General features: G+C 48.7%; 9 protein-coding genes across 9 annotated transcripts; 4 read left to right on the top strand and 5 right to left on the bottom strand.

Annotated features, from left to right (window-relative positions):
• Positions 1-17: 17 nt before the first annotated feature.
• PHATRDRAFT_46438 (predicted protein) lies at positions 18-1,957 on the bottom strand. Its single transcript, XM_002180770.1, has 2 exons — positions 572-1,957; positions 18-492 (listed from the first exon to the last, which is right to left on the bottom strand). Exons 1-2 carry the CDS (start codon positions 1,835-1,837, stop codon positions 61-63), a joined length of 1,698 nt encoding a protein of 565 aa, XP_002180806.1. The 5' UTR covers positions 1,838-1,957; the 3' UTR covers positions 18-60.
• A 2,527-nt stretch (positions 1,958-4,484) lies between these two features.
• PHATRDRAFT_36390 (predicted protein) lies at positions 4,485-5,216 on the top strand (the record flags this gene model as incomplete). Its single annotated transcript, XM_002180951.1, has 1 exon — positions 4,485-5,216. The coding sequence occupies one exon, from the start codon at positions 4,485-4,487 to the stop codon at positions 5,214-5,216; it is 732 nt and encodes a 243-aa protein (XP_002180987.1).
• A 79-nt stretch (positions 5,217-5,295) lies between these two features.
• Positions 5,296-6,744, bottom strand: AroB (3-dehydroquinate synthase; the record flags this gene model as incomplete). Its single annotated transcript, XM_002180769.1, has 2 exons — positions 6,446-6,744; positions 5,296-6,344 (listed from the first exon to the last, which is right to left on the bottom strand). The coding sequence occupies exons 1-2, from the start codon at positions 6,690-6,692 to the stop codon at positions 5,296-5,298; spliced, it is 1,296 nt and encodes a 431-aa protein (XP_002180805.1). The 5' UTR covers positions 6,693-6,744.
• Positions 6,745-7,385: 641 nt separating this feature from the next.
• PHATRDRAFT_46436 (predicted protein) lies at positions 7,386-9,376 on the top strand (the record flags this gene model as incomplete). The annotated part of the gene is made up of 2 exons (XM_002180950.1): positions 7,386-8,472; positions 8,621-9,376. The coding sequence occupies 2 exons, from the start codon at positions 7,386-7,388 to the stop codon at positions 9,337-9,339; spliced, it is 1,806 nt and encodes a 601-aa protein (XP_002180986.1). The 3' UTR covers positions 9,340-9,376.
• A 73-nt stretch (positions 9,377-9,449) lies between these two features.
• Positions 9,450-11,343, bottom strand: PHATRDRAFT_46435 (predicted protein; the record flags this gene model as incomplete). Its single annotated transcript, XM_002180768.1, has 1 exon — positions 9,450-11,343. The coding sequence occupies exon 1, from the start codon at positions 11,166-11,168 to the stop codon at positions 9,450-9,452; it is 1,719 nt and encodes a 572-aa protein (XP_002180804.1). The 5' UTR covers positions 11,169-11,343.
• Positions 11,344-12,092: 749 nt separating this feature from the next.
• PHATRDRAFT_36386 (predicted protein) lies at positions 12,093-12,875 on the top strand (the record flags this gene model as incomplete). Its single annotated transcript, XM_002180949.1, has 1 exon — positions 12,093-12,875. The coding sequence occupies one exon, from the start codon at positions 12,093-12,095 to the stop codon at positions 12,873-12,875; it is 783 nt and encodes a 260-aa protein (XP_002180985.1).
• Positions 12,876-12,922: 47 nt separating this feature from the next.
• PHATRDRAFT_46434 (predicted protein) lies at positions 12,923-15,213 on the bottom strand. Its single transcript, XM_002180767.1, has 2 exons — positions 13,278-15,213; positions 12,923-13,202 (listed from the first exon to the last, which is right to left on the bottom strand). Exons 1-2 carry the CDS (start codon positions 14,977-14,979, stop codon positions 13,009-13,011), a joined length of 1,896 nt encoding a protein of 631 aa, XP_002180803.1. The 5' UTR covers positions 14,980-15,213; the 3' UTR covers positions 12,923-13,008.
• A 674-nt stretch (positions 15,214-15,887) lies between these two features.
• PHATRDRAFT_46433 (predicted protein) lies at positions 15,888-16,571 on the bottom strand. Its single transcript, XM_002180766.1, has 2 exons — positions 16,456-16,571; positions 15,888-16,276 (listed from the first exon to the last, which is right to left on the bottom strand). Exons 1-2 carry the CDS (start codon positions 16,529-16,531, stop codon positions 16,068-16,070), a joined length of 285 nt encoding a protein of 94 aa, XP_002180802.1. The 5' UTR covers positions 16,532-16,571; the 3' UTR covers positions 15,888-16,067.
• Positions 16,572-17,576: 1,005 nt separating this feature from the next.
• PHATRDRAFT_36383 (predicted protein) lies at positions 17,577-18,230 on the top strand (the record flags this gene model as incomplete). The annotated part of the gene is made up of 1 exon (XM_002180948.1): positions 17,577-18,230. The coding sequence occupies one exon, from the start codon at positions 17,577-17,579 to the stop codon at positions 18,228-18,230; it is 654 nt and encodes a 217-aa protein (XP_002180984.1).
• Between the last annotated feature and the right edge of the window lie 97 nt (positions 18,231-18,327).

Genomic DNA, 18,327 nt, shown 5'->3' with positions numbered 1-18,327 from the left:
ATCATTCAAGAATTGGGAAAAGATTTCTCGTCCGTTAGCCTAAGAATTAGCGTAATCATTTTACTTCCTTTGAACGGTAACTTTGAGCTCCTCTTTGGGAACAACAGGGACCATAAACCGATGCCTAGGGTCTTTATCGTTTTCCCAGTCGTCCACTTCTAACGTAGCGCCTTCTCCGAGCGAGAAAATATAGCGTTGCGCGAGCAACGAAATTACCATTTTGCTCTCAAGCAGTGCCAAATGCTGCCCCAAACAATTCCGAGGGCCCGCGATAAAAGGAAGAAAAGTGTATGGGACAATTTCCCCATCCACAAATCGATCAGGATCGAATCTCATTGGATTGGGCCACAGGTTTGGATCATGGTGAATAGCTTGAATATTGATCAAAAACGAGCTGCCCTTCGGAATAAAGTACTTGCCGTCCTCTAGGTATAAGTCTTCAACCGTTCGTCGCGCAACGATTGGAACGACAGAGTATTTTCTCAAAGATTCCTTTAAGAATAGGACATGTGAGCACATCATAAAGCGAAACTCTATTCTCCAAGTCCGTAGCGAATGCAGTGAGACTTACCCTTAAACAGGCTTCTGATAGTATCAAATGCTTCAACTGGTCGTTCGAAGGTAATTCATCGGCTCCCGCCCTACTCCAGTCCACATTCCGCGCAAACAAGGACGCGCCTTCCTCAGAAACCCGTTGCATCAATGCCGTGTTGGCCAGCAGCTCATACAGTGTCCATGTCATCATAGCTGCGGAAGTTTCGTGACCTGCCAACATAAAAGTTTTCATTTCATCTCTAAATTGACGCACCGCCATTTCTGGTAGGTTCATCTGGTGCGGAAATTCTTTCTCGTGTGCCTTCAAGACGCCGTCCAAAATATCCTGGGTTCGGACCGATCCGCCGTTGATACGTTCCTGTTGACGAACCAGCCATCGAACCCGAATCAAGTGCGACACGTACCTGTTCAAGTTATGTACATTCCACAGGTACTTCCAAAAAACCGGTAGCATAAAGAGGTAAGCTCTGTAAGGGTGCCAAACCCGCAGATTAGATTCGTCAACGATGGGTAGGTACATCTTTGCAAACGTCGAGTCGGATTCTTCTGCCGACAGGGACAAGAAAGTTCCAGAAATAACCTGTAGCGTCAAATGTCTCAAGGACGATCCCACTTCAACCGATTCCTGTGTCTCGCAAGCTGCATCCAATTTTGTCATCCAGCGTTGGACCGCAAGCAATGTTTGACGGGGGATCATTTCGAGAACTTCGACGCGGAGAGGATGGCTCATCTTGAGTCGTTGTTTAATCCAGGACTGATTTTCGGAAGTAACAATGCCGGTGCCAAGAATAACTATAAAGTGCTTCATGGTGTTGCTTATATCCTTCTTGACCGACTGGATTTTGGACTGCAACACTAGCTTGAGGAGACTGGGCGATGCTAGACTGAACATGGTTGATCCCAAAAGGTCGAAGCAGACGATTGGGCCGTAGAGATTGTGCCAGCTCATCAGCAAATCCCATGGTCTGTAACTCAGGAAATTTAGAGCGTGTCCCAGGAATGGCCATGGTCGTCCCTGCGGAGGGTGCGTCATAACCGGCATGCCGTAACAAAGCATAGCCCGGTGCCGATAGAATCTCTGCAGTAGCACCATCAACAAGAATGCAACGATAGACGAATACACCAGGTTGGAATTGTCTTCGTTCCGTAAGTTGTAGAGCGTATCTTGCACCAGGTGCACCAAGGTTTGGCCGGGAACGGCTTCCACGGGTCGACACCTCAGCGCTAGTGCCGACAGCAACAGCACACGGAACCAATCAGGCTTTGAAAAAAGGATGTTCATCTTTTCAACTGTCTGTCTGCTCAAAGCAGCAGATGATCAGCACGCCAAGCGTTTCAAACCAGCAGGTACTGCTCATTCAGCAGACAACCGTCGTCGTCCCCGAGAGTAAGATTCGCATTGGATGAACAAAAGGCGATGTGGAGTGAAAACCGAAGTGGAACCACTCACGGTCACAAATTCCCCACCCGAGGCCGAGAAAACCCTGACAGTGAGTACCGGTAAATAAAACAGGAGGGTTGCCAGGTCTGTCGTTTCCTGTCATGTCCATCCGCGGACAGGCCGGCTGTGTGACTGCTTTTGGATCACGGTCACAGTCAATGCTCGGCACTACGAATACAAGCTCTCTATAGTAGTAGTGAGAGAGTTGATAGGTACTACTGGATACTCCAAGGAACGAAGGACGTACGGTACAACTTACCCACATGCGAAGACCGCGAAAATCACAAACCAAAACCCCAAGCCGAACAAATCTGTTCTTCGCAGTCAAAGCATGACTACCGTCCCTATCGCTAACCACAACTTCGATATTTTTTGGTTATATGCTACTTCACAGTCAAAGTGATGGTAGAAGCAATCCTGGGAATGCTGTGCAAGGATATTTGAACATTCTGGTGGGTGGATTCGTCGCGATGCACGCGTTTTATTCTCTTTTCTTCGAAAGCTCCCCATCGACCTTGCCCCTTCAACTAATCGTGCCCACTCTCGTGGGCATGTGCTTGCACTGGGTCGTTTATCGGCTTTATATAAGAAATTAATAGGTATGCGCTGTCGAACAGGTGTATACTTCACTCTCTGTATTGCCTAAAGGGAAAGGCTTGGTTTAAACGACTCTGCTGGACATCACGGTTTTTTTAGGCTTCACTGCCAAGTCCTTTCTCGATGGTAACGTGCAATCATTTCGACAATTCCACTTCACCGCTGGCATCGGTCGTTTTTGTAATGTCGAGATATGGGATGTACTCGTCATCCGCTATCGCGCCCAACCTCAATTTCTCTCAGCGCTTTCTACGATTCGACATTTTCTCAAGATGTGGTTAAGCGTTTTATGGGAGGCGATAGCGGAAACTGCAAACATCCATTGAGCAACACAAGCATCATGCCATATACAGTTGGATCAGGTACATTTGTCACCTTACAGTCAAAACAATTATACCTAGCTTCAATCACGTGCTGCCATAAGGCTTTAAAGGAAGGCACCATAAACATTTGTGTGAAAGGTAACTGACTGAGAGGCGGCGATACGTCAAGTATGTCGTCCTGTCGAACGATAGATTATTGCATCCAGAACAATCTCAGTCTTCTTGTTGGTTCGGACACTCCCTCACGAGCCCCTTTGGCGGTTATATGTTTCGAAGAAACTGCTGCTCCAGCTGGCATACGGCGGAAATTAGCCTGCAGAAAGTTGACTGTTTTAATACGTTGCTATACACTTAACGGTAGATTATAACCATGGTGAACTTGTATTTGACGGACTTTTTTACTTTGACGTCGACGTCAAAATGTCCAAAGGTGTCAGAATGTGTCAGCCGGGAACCTTTTGGCGATTAATGTAAGTTGCTGCCAGCAGCTTTTCACTTGAAAAGTGCGTGCGAATTCCTGATGCAAAGAATTCAATTGCTCTATCGGCTCAGAGTTGATGAAGATGAAGACAAAGTCCGACTGCGGCTCCGGTGATACGAACTGTAAATGCGCATGCCCTTCAGGTATGGATCACGGGGGATTTCCTGATCCAGCAAAATATCCTTTTTTGGCGAAGTCGCGATGAATAAAATCAAGCTGGTCCCCATAAGAGCTCCGAGCTGGGCTATTAATTCGAAGCTGGACATTAAACCTTGAGGGTAAGGGGAGAGTGTATTTATGTTGAATGCACGGCGCGGGGAATACCTCTGGAGCCGATATGTTTACACAAAAGTAGGAAGGCCGAAGCGAAACCGGATCATTGCGTGCGTTCTGATGGTCTGCCTTCGTCCGTCGGAGGCATCCTGTTTACAACGTCTTCCGGGCTATCTAGTAGAGGAGCTCTGTGAATCTTTACAGTTAGTCTATTTGTCCATCTTCCATGCTTTTCATGACGTCATATACACTGATAGAACGACAGACTTGTAGGTCGGTATATCCACAATACACAATTCACAGGCAGCGGCCTGGGAAACGCAAGCACGCCGCCTATCATTTATCTCTAGTATGTCTGTCGCCCTATTGCCTATGAGAAAAGCGGGTCTTTCAAAACCAAATTTTCATAATGGTTGCTCATACATAGAAAAATATTCCGAAGAAATCAAGGAAAATACATGAATGGCTTGGGTATTCTAACTGCCAGTCAGCCATAGCATGAAAAAGGGCCAGCAATCCTCAATACGATTTACGTTTAGCCGCATATGCATGTCGTCTGGATTCTCACTTAGAAACTCAATGTTAAGTCACCTTCGATGGACTAACTGTAACAGTAAAAACTTCCCAGGCAACCTTTGACAAGATCACTCAAAGGAACGGATAGCCAACTCTCCGCTCTTGAATGTAAACCGGCATTGGCACAGGGATTTTTCCGTGTAGACTCTCCTTATACTATTTCCGAGTCGTGATCTCAAAATCGCAGCAGCCCGCTTCTCGCACATTTCCATCACAGAATAATTTCAACGCAGCAATCATGCCGACGCTATACCATATTCCTAAGACAATCTCTTCCCCTATAGTTCAGTGCTTGCTCGAGCTCGACGTTGTAGGCAATGGAGTAGATGTTTACGAGACGAATTTTCAAGAAATAAAAACGGAAACATTTTTGCTACGCAATCCGATGGGAACTTCACCCACGCTTGAGGACGATAACATCGTTCTTTGGGAGTCAGGGGCTGTTCTGGACTATTTGCTGGAAAGATATGACACCGAAAACAGGCTTGCACCCCGATGCTTATCCGCCGAGTCGTTACCTGAGCATTCCGCTCTTCGAGCAAAATATCTTCACGTGAAGCAATATATCATCGCTACTGTGTATCCGTTTGTTGCGTCTCTCTTTCTTCACACGCAGAGGTCAATCGAGGAACAGGATGAGGCATACATTCAATCCACCAAAAGAAAGTGGACCAGTGTCATGGCGCCAGTGCTATCGCAGTGGCTGGGTGAAGGGACGTACTTCCTCGGAGATCAAATGACAGCTGTCGACTTTCTCGTCTGTAAACCCCTCAACAACGCAAACAGTCTAGGCATGTTGGTAGTGTTTCCGAGGCTGAAATCCCTTCTTGATCGCATGAAATGCCGACCCACGTTTCGACTAGCGTATGAAGCTTTGCCCCCCAACGAGGAAAGTCACTACAATCGGTCTATTCTTGTTGTTCCAGGCATGACGACTTGTCAAGTCTCCGTCGAGGATAGCAAAGCATGAGAAGGTCAGCCAACCGTACATCAAACACATAAAGAGCTAATATTTAATTTAAAATCCAAAATTGGGTAAAAGAGAAATTTTATTTTTTCACTCCGGAGCATTCCGCTACAAATTCGTCAATTGTGTCCAAAAGGGCTTGCTCGTCGAAATCTCCGGTAAACACACAATTTCCCAGCGCTCCTTTCAGGAGGATTAATCTCAAGTTACCGTTTTCGACCTTTTTATCCACACTCATCAGTTTCAAGAACGAATCGCGGTCCATTGGAGAATCCGGTGGAAGCTCGACCGGCAGTTTGGCACGTTCCAAAAGTTTGTATATTCGCTGTACTAGCTGGGGCTCGATCCATCCCATTCGTGCACTCATTGTCGCTGCCATGGCCGTACCAATTGCAACGGCTTCACCATGCAACCACGTACCGTACCCGGAGTGATTTTCAATAGCGTGTCCAAACGTATGCCCCAGGTTGAGAGTGGCGCGAAGGCCGGCTTCCTTCTCGTCCGCCTTGACCACCGCGGCCTTATTTTGGCAAGATCGCGTAATGGCGAAACGCAGAGCTTCTGGGTCTCGGGCCATCATTCGTTCCATGTGATCCTCCTGCCACTCAAAGAATTCCTTATCCCGAATCAATCCGTATTTGACAATCTCGGAAATCCCACTCTGCAATTCCCGGTCGGGCAAGGTCGATAACGTCTCCGTATCCACAAAGACGCACTGTGGCTGATGAAAGGCTCCAATCATATTTTTACCACCCGGATGATTTACTCCCGTTTTTCCCCCGACGGACGAATCCACCATGGCCATGACGGTGGTCGGTACCTGGACAAAGTTAACTCCCCGCTGGTAAATGGCGGCCGCAAAGCCAACCATGTCTCCAATTACCCCGCCACCCAGGGCCACTAGTGTCGCTTTCCGATCCAAACTGGTCTCCAAACATTTGTCGAGAATGGTCTGCATGATTTCCATATTTTTGTGCTCTTCTCCGTCGGGCACCACCAACGTCTCTACCGACAGCTTGTCGCCGGCCTTGAGTAGATTTGCGTACTTTTCCAAATACATGGGAGCGATACGATCATTCGTCACAATCAGAACTTTGTTTCCCTTGATATGAGATTGCAGAATTTCCGTTGCTGCAACATAACAGTATTGGAACGCACCAAAAGGGGAATACGACAGTGAGAAAACAGGAGGATGATGTCCCTCCCCCAACACGTTCGACACTCCGACGCACCTTGTTCTTCCGAATACCCCGTGCCAATGTAAATGGGATAGTCTCGTCCATCGTCCAAATCCACTCTAACAATGTCAAAATTCTCCTTGTGGACGGTGTTGCTGCCCAGATCGTTGCCACGGATGGCGGTGCTCGCCACCGGGGGAACAATCGGAAATCGTCCTACCGTTCCCGGGATGAATGCGTCGGAAACGGTAGCAGATCCTAAACACCAGAGAATTTGGAACAACACGTCTCTTCTCGTCATGATTGTTTTCCAAATATTTACAAGATCAGACCCGACGGCTAGAAGAAACTTGGTAGATATAAAGATGGGTACCTGTACAATCCATCCCGGGAGGAAGGACGAGTCTCAAGTTGAGGATCGATCGATCGATCACGTCCCGTGAATACCGAATGTTTTGTAGCGAATGACAGACACCACAGAGCCAAGCGTACTCCACTGTCTTGCTCGTCTCGTAGAAGCGAAGGACATACATCAGGAACATAACCTCTAGAAAGGCCCAACGTCGGGTTTGAGAATCTTCTGGTTCCGAAACCTCGTTTGAAACGAAGCAATATTGACTCTTGCATAATAAATAACAAAATAGTCTCTGTCGACGCGTACATCTGAAATTATCTCGACGCGCGGTTATTTATATGGGATTTTCCCTTTCTAAAGAGTTCTCATCCTGTCAAAAATCGATAGCAAGAGTCCGTTCTATGTATCTACATAGCCCCGCGAAAGAACGCCGCGCCGGCAGCTCGGAGGCTTGGCGCCAGTGGGATCCAGGGACGGTTGCACTGGAAAACCTTGGTTGGGAACCACGGTCTCGTTCGACCGCGAAAGACGAATGACGCCGGCATCTTCCTTAACCCCGGTGCGGTCGCACCTCTTTCGTCGCGAGCTTTGGGCTCATAAGAGACGTGTCCACCACTGTTCCTCCGTTAGCCCAACGCCATGAGATTATTCCGTAGCGCACCCACGAGGCAGGTTGGCGTCGCCGGGACACTGCTGCTATTGCTGACATCCGTCTGTACCGTGGTAGTGTCCCTTCGAACCGACCAAGATGCCACCGTTCGGCCTTTGGCGGGAGCTGCTCCTCTCACGGTCTTACCCGTCGCGTCGCCCAACAATCGCAAACTCAAGGAAAGCGGTAATTTATTAAATTTGATGGATCGAGTATGGTTTGAAACCGGAACAAAGGCTCTTCATTCGTCTGTCTCTGCCGCCAAATGTAAAAAGCCCAAGAGTAGCAAGGGTAGCGACAAGGGCAGCAGTTCGACGCCGACTACTGCTTCTCCATCCGTTTCCAAAACGGCGGCACCGGCTCCGATCGCTACCATCTCTAAGTCTTCCAAGTCGGGAAACGATTCCATCGATTTGCCCCTGTGTGCGGATGCCGAGACCTACGAGCCATCCGCAAGTCCGGTGGGAACCGGAGTAGATGCCACCACCAATCCGACTCAAAATGGCGGAGGCACCAATTCCACTGAGAATCCCGAACAACCCAGCGTGAGTCCGAGTACTGTGCAACCTGGAGGGGAGTCTGGTCTCGAACAACCCAGCGCGAGTCCCAGTGTTGCTCAATCCGGAGGTGAATCTGGTCTCGGACAACCCAGCGTGAGTCCCAGTATTGCTCAATCTGAAGGTGATTCCGGTCTCGGACAACCCAGCGCGAGTCCCAGCGAACAAGGCAGCGCGCTTCCGAGTGAGCAACCCAGTGCAAATGAAAGCGCGGAACCCTCGGTGGGGGGTTCCACCGAAGATAACACTCCCGAGGATGGCCTTGTCGAGGGAGAATTTGATTGTGCGGCGGTAGCCGACGGAACCGCCAGTACCGACGGCAACACTCAAAGCTACACTGTAAACTTTATCTTGGTGGTGGATGGGTCGGTTCCTTCCCAGGATGTTGTGACTGCCGTGGCAGAGAAACTTCAACAAGTAGTTGCACCAGCTCTACTAGGTTGCACACGCAGACGACGCTTCTTACAGACTAGTTCGCTCACTAACTTTGTTTTTGGCAAGCCCGAGACGCAAGCGCAAGGTACGTGCTCAAAATGATTTCTGACACGACTTATTTGAAACAACGCGTGTTCTCAGCCGTTCGCGTTGCTCAGGTATTTGCTCATTCCAGCCGGACGGGACTTGTGTGTTGATCAGTATGGAAACAACCCTTTACTATACTGGAGAAGAACCTGTCCGATTCGAGCCTCGGTTGGAAAGCGCTATTGAAGCAGCGTTTGATAATGGGGCGTTCGACGATATCGCTGGTCTGACTGGTTCACAATTTACCGTGCCATCACCAGAGGGTGAATTAGGAACCGCAATCGATCCACCCACGTCAGCACCATTCGCCGACGAAGTGCCGACAATTTTCATCGGCACGCAACCGGAACTCAAAAGTGCCAATGACGGACTAAGAGCTCCCGCTGTTGTTGGAGCTTCCGTGGCCGGCCTGCTACTCCTCCTGGGAGCAATCTTTTATGAAAGTCGCCGTCGCGGCAAAGCGAAGGACGACAGGTATCACCACAAACCTGTACCAGCGGTCGTCTCAGTCCATCATCGCCAATACAATGACGACGACGATGACATGGAACAAAGCTCCTGTCCACAGAATGAGAAAAGGAAGTCGAGACAAGTACGCGCTGTCGGACAAGGCAATTCAGTAGTGACATCCCGGACCGGTGATACAATTCTGGAAGAACAGGAGATTTTCCTTTGTCCAAATGGAGAGGACACCGACTTTCTGTTTGAAGAGACTAACCATTCATGCAGTTCACCTCACTGTTTGACGTGCGAGCTCAAACGTCGTCAAGGTATCATGTTTGTCAAGGCGACCCTACCCGAAGGTGGCAGCCTTCCCCCCAGAAGTGCCCGAGGATATGCGGAAGACGACACTGTTGACTTGTAATGTTATAAATCATATCTAGATTTTTCATACTTTGTGTATCTTTTAGAAACCTCAACTACCTTTTTCGTCAACAAAATGCATCTTTTTTAGTCGGACGCTTCCTTTTCTTGCTACAATTGCGAACTTATCCAGAGCCCTCTGTTTTCCTCCCATTCAAACCCCTCCGGTCGCCTTCCTCGGGGCGCTACGTAGGTTCCGTCACTACGCTTGCGAGGTGTAATTCGAGGATTCATGGTACCGTCACCGTTTGCATTGAGCTTAGATTGATTCTTTCGGCGATAAGTCTTCTTCCAAGTCATTGCCTTTCTGGCTGGCTTAAGTTTGCGAGATCCTTTCTTTCTCTGTTTCTTCCCTAATCTAGCTGTATCAAAGTCAGGTTCGATGCGATGAAGAGCATCGAGGGCAATCCAGAGCGAAGTGCCTTCGTTGCGCACGAGACAAGTCGAATCGGGAGATGGCGCAATTGTGTCAATAAATCGAAGAAGTACCCGGCCAGTGTTTATATTTGTGCGAACAACAACTCCAGCATTCACATATTTCTGGTCTGACATAGATTTTTCGTCGGTCATCCAAGCTACAACCTCCCCTTGCTGTAGAGGACTCAAATCGTGAAGTTTCGAAGGACCCGTCGCTTTTATGACAATTCCGTCCATAAACGTTTTGTCGAAAGAGCTGCCTCTTTTTTTTGCGTTCTGCATTTTTCTCTTCGCTGGCTTCTTTGGGCGCTGCTTCTGTTGCTCAATGAAGTATCCATTGCAATTCTCGACCACCGCTTCGTACTCCTGCTTCCAAGCGATGGCCACATCTTTTTTTTGTTGATCCAACGGCTGAGAGCGGATACTCGTCACTTCTTGACCGAAAACCGTCGATCGATCTTCTGTCTGAGAAGTGCATTCGAGCTCGTAATGACCCCATCGATAACAAATTCCGCACTTTCGAAATTTGGAATCCACAGTGAAGTAGCGTCGCCTTGCAGCACGACTCTTTTCCGAAACAGTGATTGAATTATGTTGTTTGTTTTTCCCCCAATTGGCTATCGAGGCAATTGATACCTCGTTAAATTGCAACGAAAAAGAATGAACTGTTCTCGATGGCCTTTCATGTGAATGGTTGGAGATTAACGATTTGTGTCGTGCACGCGTTGCGGCTTCAACTTGATCGAGTGAAATCGATGAATATCCTGAGCGGAACGCATCACCGTGATACAATGATCTGGGCGGCTTCTTTAGTTGAATTGCCTCCAGTAATTCCGCAAATGATTTCGATGCAGGACCCTTCAAAAAATCATTGTTCCTTGCTGAAGCTATGGCATGCTTATTCGAGCTTGTCGCGAATCGTCTGCTAGGGAGGGGTTCCTCTACTCCTCCTTCCGATCGCTGCAAAATATCCATTTCTTTTTCTATTCGATTCTCCGGGGAGGATTGCGGCAATTGACTACGATGCAAAAAGTATCGTAGAAGTGCGTCCTTGGTCTTCATTTTCTCATCAGAGGTGGGAAAGTTTGCCAAATCGAACAATTCTGACATGCCCGACTGGAAAAAGCGGCCAACAACAAAGGAACTAGTAGATGGACTAAACCCTGGCGCCAAACCAGTCGGTTCCTGAAGCACCACGTCTGCGAGACCAGCAACATGCATGTTTTCTCGCGCGCTGGGATATCCATCGTTTGATTTATTTCGTCCGTTTTCGCTTAAATTCTGGTTTGTGAAAGTCGGATTTGTCTCGCTTAGTGTATCTGGTGCAGTAGCCGATGCATTCAAGGTAAGCGGTATTGTAGCGGGCTTCCTCTCACCGTTTGTTTCGCTTTTTGAAAGTTGGTTTGAGTTCATATCAATAGAGTGTGCCTGCCTGGCTTCAAATAATTAACGGCAAAACAGAAATGTATCAAATACAATTTGCAGTTCTTTATGATGACAATACTTTCCCTATAATGTTCAGTGGAGGCTGGTTGAAAGAAGAAAAGTGGCAACCTCTTTCGTTTCGGTCCTTGGCGTTTTGTGAAAATACAATTGCAGTTATCTTTGCGGATGCAGCGGCTGTGAATTTCCCCTCGTAGCACAAGTACAAAATTTACTCGATTTACTGTAGCTGTCGAGCTAGATAGGTAGGTACCGCGACGTAGAACTTGTCGGTTGCGTGGTGACAGGCAGTTTGGCAAGGAGGCGGGTAGTCCTATACACGCCAGCCGTGTCATTTGCGGATAGAATATATGTACATGAAAACAGGTCTCTTATTTACTATTGAACTAACAATTTTGGGAACAGTTCTGATTACCATATTAATTCGAAGAGAGACGTGACTGCTTATTTCGAAGCCCAAAATGACGTTTTTAAAAAGATTATTACCATCTTATTGTATAGGAATAGTGAAATCAACAGAGTGCTTTTGATATTGTACATCAATTGACTTTGCCAATACTCTCTGTACAAAGTTGGGCTTCACAAAAAGGAAATTCATTGCAAAACGCAACAAGCGAGTAGCAAAGGACAGACTCCAACAAGTTCGGTGTATTTTTTGATTGTGCTCACAGTCAGTCACAAACAGATTTTCTCTACAACCCCAGGCGTTCGAGGCAGCCCAAAACAACAACATCAACAGTACGGACGGCGTAAACTCTTTCTGTACGATCTAGGCAACTAATTCCCTCCAGTCGACAGACAACAAGAGGCCTGCCAGTTCCGAGCTTTACGACGGGTCAAAACGACCGATTGCGATCGGAGAGTTACGCAAAAGCAGTATTGGAACAGTGAAGAATGGCTCCACGAGTTGAATTACCCCCGTCTTCTGCAAACACCCCAAACACGCAATCGGAAGAGGAGACGAGACCGAATTCAAGTGAAAAACAGGATGTTACTGGAAATATAATTGCAGAGCAGCAATATCAGTCCATGCCACGACCAGATACTGCGTACGGGTCATCGCCGGCTTTGGGTCCATACGAACCCATTTCATCTTCGATGTACAACAGTGGTGGGTTTGGTCTTGGCAGCGGCATGTACGGCGTGGGGGCTGGGTATGGCGGAATGGGAATGTATGGTTCTTCCTACGGGATGATGTCTCCCGGTATGGGAATGGGCGGTCCCTTCAATGGTTTGAACCAATTTCTATTCGGCATGCAAAGCGTTTTATTTTCGCTCAGCCAGGCCATTCAGATTGTGAGCATGAACACGCAAACTTTTAATCAGCTTTTTGAATCTGCGACGTCAATGTTCGATCATGCGATTGAAACTTTTCATGAGATGCGATCGATTGAATCCGCCTCGAGAGAATCTGAATCCGAAGAAATGAAGAAGCGACGGCGAAGGTTACGGGCGTTGCGGTGGGCCATAGTGACTGCTGTCACTATAGCAGGATACAAAATTATTCGGCGTCTCGCTCGAAAGCGTGGACGTCAAGAACATCCCATATTGATGCAGAATGCCTTTCAACCTGGTGGTAGCATGGCACAGCCGTACCATGGTATGAGTTCCCACGTGCAGCAACGTCCTTACAGCGACCAATGGGGTGGTGGGATGAATGGTGCGCAATTTTACTAATCAAACCCTGACGTTACGACAAGGATGGCGGATTAGAATTTCTTTGTGTTTTGTACACAGTTATATTTATTTGTTTCTTTGTGTCTATTTTGATTTCATTATTCTGGTGAGGGTATTTTCGAAATTTTCATTCTCAAAGCAAATCAACGTCTTCGGGCTCCACCACGGCAACCCGTTTCGCGTCATCGTTGGCCCGGTCAGACTTGTCCCGACAGAGCCAGGAAGTACCGTTCCCACTGCCATCGCCATCAAAGTGCTTGGCTAGCTTGTAAAAGAGGTCGCACAATTTACGACGAAAAGATTCGGCTCCGCCCAGTACATCGTCCTCTGCATGGGGAAACGAGGTGTTGAGAATAAAGTAGACGGCGTCCGCGGCCCAGAAACCTGGGAAAGTGAACTTACCGCAGATGCTCTTGCTCGGGCCTTTGCCGATTGCGGCATTCTCCTTGGCAGCTTCTTCCGAGATCATCTTGAAATAGTCCGGAGAAAGTTGGATGTCGTCCGCCACCATTTCTTGTGCCTTGCGAATCAAACCTAGCAGGCGCGGAGGGATGCTCGTCTTGGCCCGCGCCCATTCCTCACCGTCCTCAAACGCGGGAGCGGCACGCTTGCGACTCGAGCCTCGTATGCTGGATTGTTCCGGTTCAATGGAGGTCGCGGCGATCGAAGCCTGGACGTGCTCTCGCTCGTGACGATTTTGAAACTTGGCCTTGCATTTTTCTTCCAATTGCACCGCAATCGGGTGTTGGACGACGCGATAAAAGAGCATGTAGGCTTCCGCCATTAACACTTCTTGCTCACTAGCTGCCGTCACACGGCCGTCGTCCATTTTCCACCATTCGTTGCGGGCCAGACTACGGACGTAGGCAATGTAGTGACCCGAGTGCGAGTTCTTGCCCGCGTGCACAATCACGGCAAACAGACGACAAAACATATTGGAGTGCTGTTTCTTAAGTTCAGCGGTCAAGTACGGCTTGAGGTCGAAGAAGAGATCAAACTTGACGTGTCCTTCAATCTTGGCGGAGCCAGACTTGCCGGCGAGGAAATCGGCGTTGCTGCCGAGGAGTTGATTAATTTCGGATCGGCCAGTCCGACGACCAGTGGTGCCGGCTGCTGCAGTACTGGTCGTACGGGAGTCGCCGTATCGGAAGCGCTTGAGGTGGAGTGTTAAAATGGGCGGGATGGACGACAGGCAAGATTGCTTGGTGGCGCGGCCAACCTTGCCACACTTCTCGCATTTGTAGCCCGAATCCAAGGCTTCGGCCCGCGCAAATCGTTGAAAGGCGGCTTGCACGTCCGCCAGCGCTGGAGCCGGGACGGGAGAGCTGTTGCGCGAAGATCGATCGTTGGCACCTGGCGAGACGTGAGAAGGGAGCGTAACTTCGAGACCTATATCTTCAATGGGATCCAATGTCGAGCTGGAAGCCTGGCAAGAGCTGCAAGTTACGTTGGACTGGACGGTGCCACGAAAGAGAGAGAAGGGATACTCATAGTCTTGATTCCTGTGGTCCGGCTTGATTCCTTGTGGACTGCCGTCTCGGGAAATATCCGCATGGGGTAGGGCTCGAGCTTGTTGGCAGGAGGTTTGCATAGCGTCAATCAAGAGACGGAGAAATTCGTGCGAGTCTTCTTGCACCCCCAACTTGAACCACGGCGCCACGTGCTCGATAAAGCCTTCGACAAAGGTGGACGGTGCCACGGGCTTGTCCTTGTGCACGGAATCGTGCACGCTCTGTAGGTGCTTTTCGACTTCACAGAGCGCACAAAACTGCCAACCCGAGGACGAAGCCGTGTCTTCGTCGTCGGGGGGCGTCTTGCGGCCGGAACGCCGCGATTTCCGCGTTGCCGTCTTGCGCGGTTCTTTGTTGCCCGTGAGACTGTCGTCGGGCGACGACGACGGCGAAGCAGATCGCGAAAGGATGGCGTTTTCGGTGGCTACGGGGCAAGTCAAACGGTGTGGCTGCGTATCCATAGCCAAACAAAGTTCCGGACAATGGGCTAACGATTGCAGTACACAATTCATATAACAGGTATTCCCTAGGTTGGCCAAAGGTCGTGCCACCGAGCGGGAAGGCTCAGTGGCAGTCGTGCCCAGTAGGGTCATGACGGGTGGGAAACAAAGGATCTACACCAGCACAACGATTACCGACCGAGTCTCTTTTTTCGGGACACCAACAAATACACAGAATTCACCAACGGGAATCTTGCAAAGCAAGGAAACATGTAGGAATACGAACAACAGAGGACTCGAGCAACAATCGCTAGAATCCTCCCAATAGGCTGTTCCGGAAAGGTCTGACGTACAGGCGCAACGCCTTGCTTTCAGTGGAAGTGATTGGTACTTTTTATGGGGTTTCCCGGACTTTTCCGAAAAGCAGCTTCCAAGTGGTGGGGTTCCCTAACTACTAGCTCTGTACTACTAGCGCTCTAGGTCATGTCAGTAGTAGAGCTGACTCTACTAGAAAATAGCGAACGAACACGAAACGGGCGACCGAACGCCACGAACGGCCGCGTTCCCGCTCGGACCGTGTGAGAACAGGGGCCGGGCTGGCGTCAGCTTCGACCGAATCGTGTCCGGTACCAAGACGGACCGTGCCCGGTGCCGACACGGGGACCGAGCCCAGTTATCCGTCGCACGACGGTCAGTACACGACAATTGTTACAGTCATTCGCAAAATTTCACCGTCCGTCAGACTGACTGAATGGCTATGCACGAGGGCGTCGTGAGCTTCTCATCACGAGTCCGGGTGCCCATTCTAGTGTGTGACACCGCTTCCGTTTTCGTCTGTCCCACAACCCCAGTCAGGAATGCGACCTGGAAGTGCCTGGACTCTTCGATCGAATACATACAATCAGACAGACAAACAACAAAACAAATCGCGAACTTTGGATACGAAGGAAACCTCAATCACGATGGGAATAGGGAATGGCAACGTCTCCCATCAAACGAATACAAATGTGGTCGTCCGGGCACGAACTATTGTAAATGTACGCTACTAGAGCAGCAAAGATATAACCTCTACCAATGAGCAGGCAAACCAAATCTAGCGGAATAGGGGTACACCGGCTCTATCTATACCTGTATAAAGCAGCGTCGCTCAATTGGTTGCAGTATTTAGTAAATAAGCTTGACATGAGACTCTAGCTTCCTTGGTCACCAGGAAAACGTGATAGAATCCGTTCCCGTACACCTTACTCGTCCGACGCCAAGGGAGGAGACAAATAAAGAATCAAAGCAGCCAAAAGACCAAGTCCAGCAACCGGGTAGAAGTAGCCACCAAAGTCACCCACGCTTGAAGCAATCAAATTCGCGCTCGACGCCACATTGCTCACCGCAACATCAATATTCTCCACCGGCATCATCTTGGGAGCCTCGGTCCGAACAAATGCCGGAGAACTCACTGTGGAATATTCCAAAATAAAATACAGTGAGTATCGGTTTGGGTAACTGAGTACATTGCCTTTTATCAGTCTAAGGTCCAAACTGCCGGCACGACTCTGGCGGTACTCCGCCCATTATGGATAACCTTGGTCTCCTCTTCCGCGGCATAAACTACAGGAGCTACAGTAGCAAACTCACCAGCATGGTTCACCGGGGTGACGAAAGCCGAAGCGGCAGCAACGAGAAGAGCAAGGAAGAAGAGAACACGGGCCATGGTGAAGACTACTTTTTAGAGATGGGCTGCTGGTTTGGACTGTGGTGTTTGTGCCTGCCGTCCACTCCCGCTCGTCGTGTATCCTGCAACTTCGACTTCAGTGACGTTTTGTTGTGTACCTTCCGTACTGAAACTGCGTACAGGCGCTGCCGATCTTTTTGAACGGACGGGTTCAAGATAACACCGGGCGAATTACGGACTCGCTGATTTTAAGACTCCAATCGACAGCGAGTCACTTTTATGACGTCTCAATGCAATTGACCCTAGCCATTGAATTTGCCGTCCTACTACTAGCTAGACAAACAACAATTCGATCTCCGTGCACAGTATCACTGTCCGTCAATACAACGCCAACAATCGAACGCAACCAGTATCGATTTACAGAACCATGGCATACATATGCATATCCCACCATGGGCAAAAGCAATCGCAAAAGGAGGATCCGTGCGATAAAATCGATAGAGTCCGAGGATATTGAAACGGCTGTGCAGCCTCCCGATGGAAATGTTTCCCAAGGAGAAGCCGCGTTGGCCAACAGTCATCCGAAAGTCTAAAAAGCGAAAACGAAAGCTAGCGAATCAACAACGGGGCACAAATGAGTCTTTGGAAGAAGAAATGGGAGATTGTGTTAAAAAGAAAAAGCCGAGTGCAAAGTCGGCAGGTACGTGCTTCAATGGCCACTTGTCTCGATTGGACCTTGTTTCGTAACAGTGTATGCATGTATCGAAGCCGACGGGATCGACCATTCCGACGGTCCGCGTTGGTCAATAAACGTGCTAGAGTGATCCATGACCTACCTTTTGCGTAGGTTACCAGAACAAATTGAGACAAAATGTTTCGTTTGTCGGACGAAAGGGCGGGTGTGACGTCTGTATTAAGAATCTCGAACTGAGACGTTCTCAATAGCCCTTTGGACAGTTTTTTACTCCAGTGCTAGCATACATTGTTTTTGTTAAAGCGACTGCAATCCTCACCCGTAATTACTCCATTTTTTGCAAATCAAGAGCCGGAGTCGTTGTCGAACCCTCAAACCGCTAAGTTGACTATGGCACCAGAATTTCCCTTTGTTACCGAAGCAGACGATCATTGTGAATCGCCACTAGATGCCTATCATGACATTATGCCACTACTGAAGCATCTCTCCGGTAATGAAACTGAAAAGTTTTGTATTTACGATCCGTACTATTGCGACGGAGGTGTCACACGAAATTTGAATGAGTTGGGCTTTCCGAACGTATACAATCGAAAAGAAGATTGTTATGCTGTTTGGTCAGATGTCGACCAATGTCCGAAGTTTGACTGTCTTGTTACAAACCCTCCCTACAGCACTGACCATATTGAAAGATTAGTCAAACACGTAACGTCGAGCACTTTTACAACGGGCAAACCGTGGTTTCTGCTCTTACCACAGTGGGTGCACAAGAAAGAGTTCTATCAGGCCGCCACGGATGCCTTGAGACCCTTTTACCTTGTCCCACACAAACGGTACGTTTATGTTCCTCCCAAGGATTTCCGAGAATCCAGGAAGAGTGATGTGCACAAGAAATCTTCGCCCTTTGTGTCTATGTGGTACGTGTACGGAGGCTCGGCCAAACAGACTGAAGCAATCATTCGAACGTATCTGCAGATACAAAATGCTCCGTGCGACCTTGCACGAAGCAAGAGCGCCTTGCGCGATTTGCGGAGAAAAAAGCGATAGCCAAATAGACACTACGCATGACCTAGTGTTTTTATGTATTCATAGTTTAGACACATTTGATCCAGCATGTAATTATCTTCTTATTTTGATTGGTTTT

This window comes from Phaeodactylum tricornutum, chromosome 10, assembly GCF_000150955.2.
Source record: "Phaeodactylum tricornutum CCAP 1055/1 chromosome 10, whole genome shotgun sequence".
Lineage (NCBI taxonomy): Eukaryota > Bacillariophyta > Bacillariophyceae > Surirellales > Neidiaceae > Phaeodactylum > Phaeodactylum tricornutum.
This window is presented reverse-complemented; position numbering and strand designations above follow the sequence as displayed.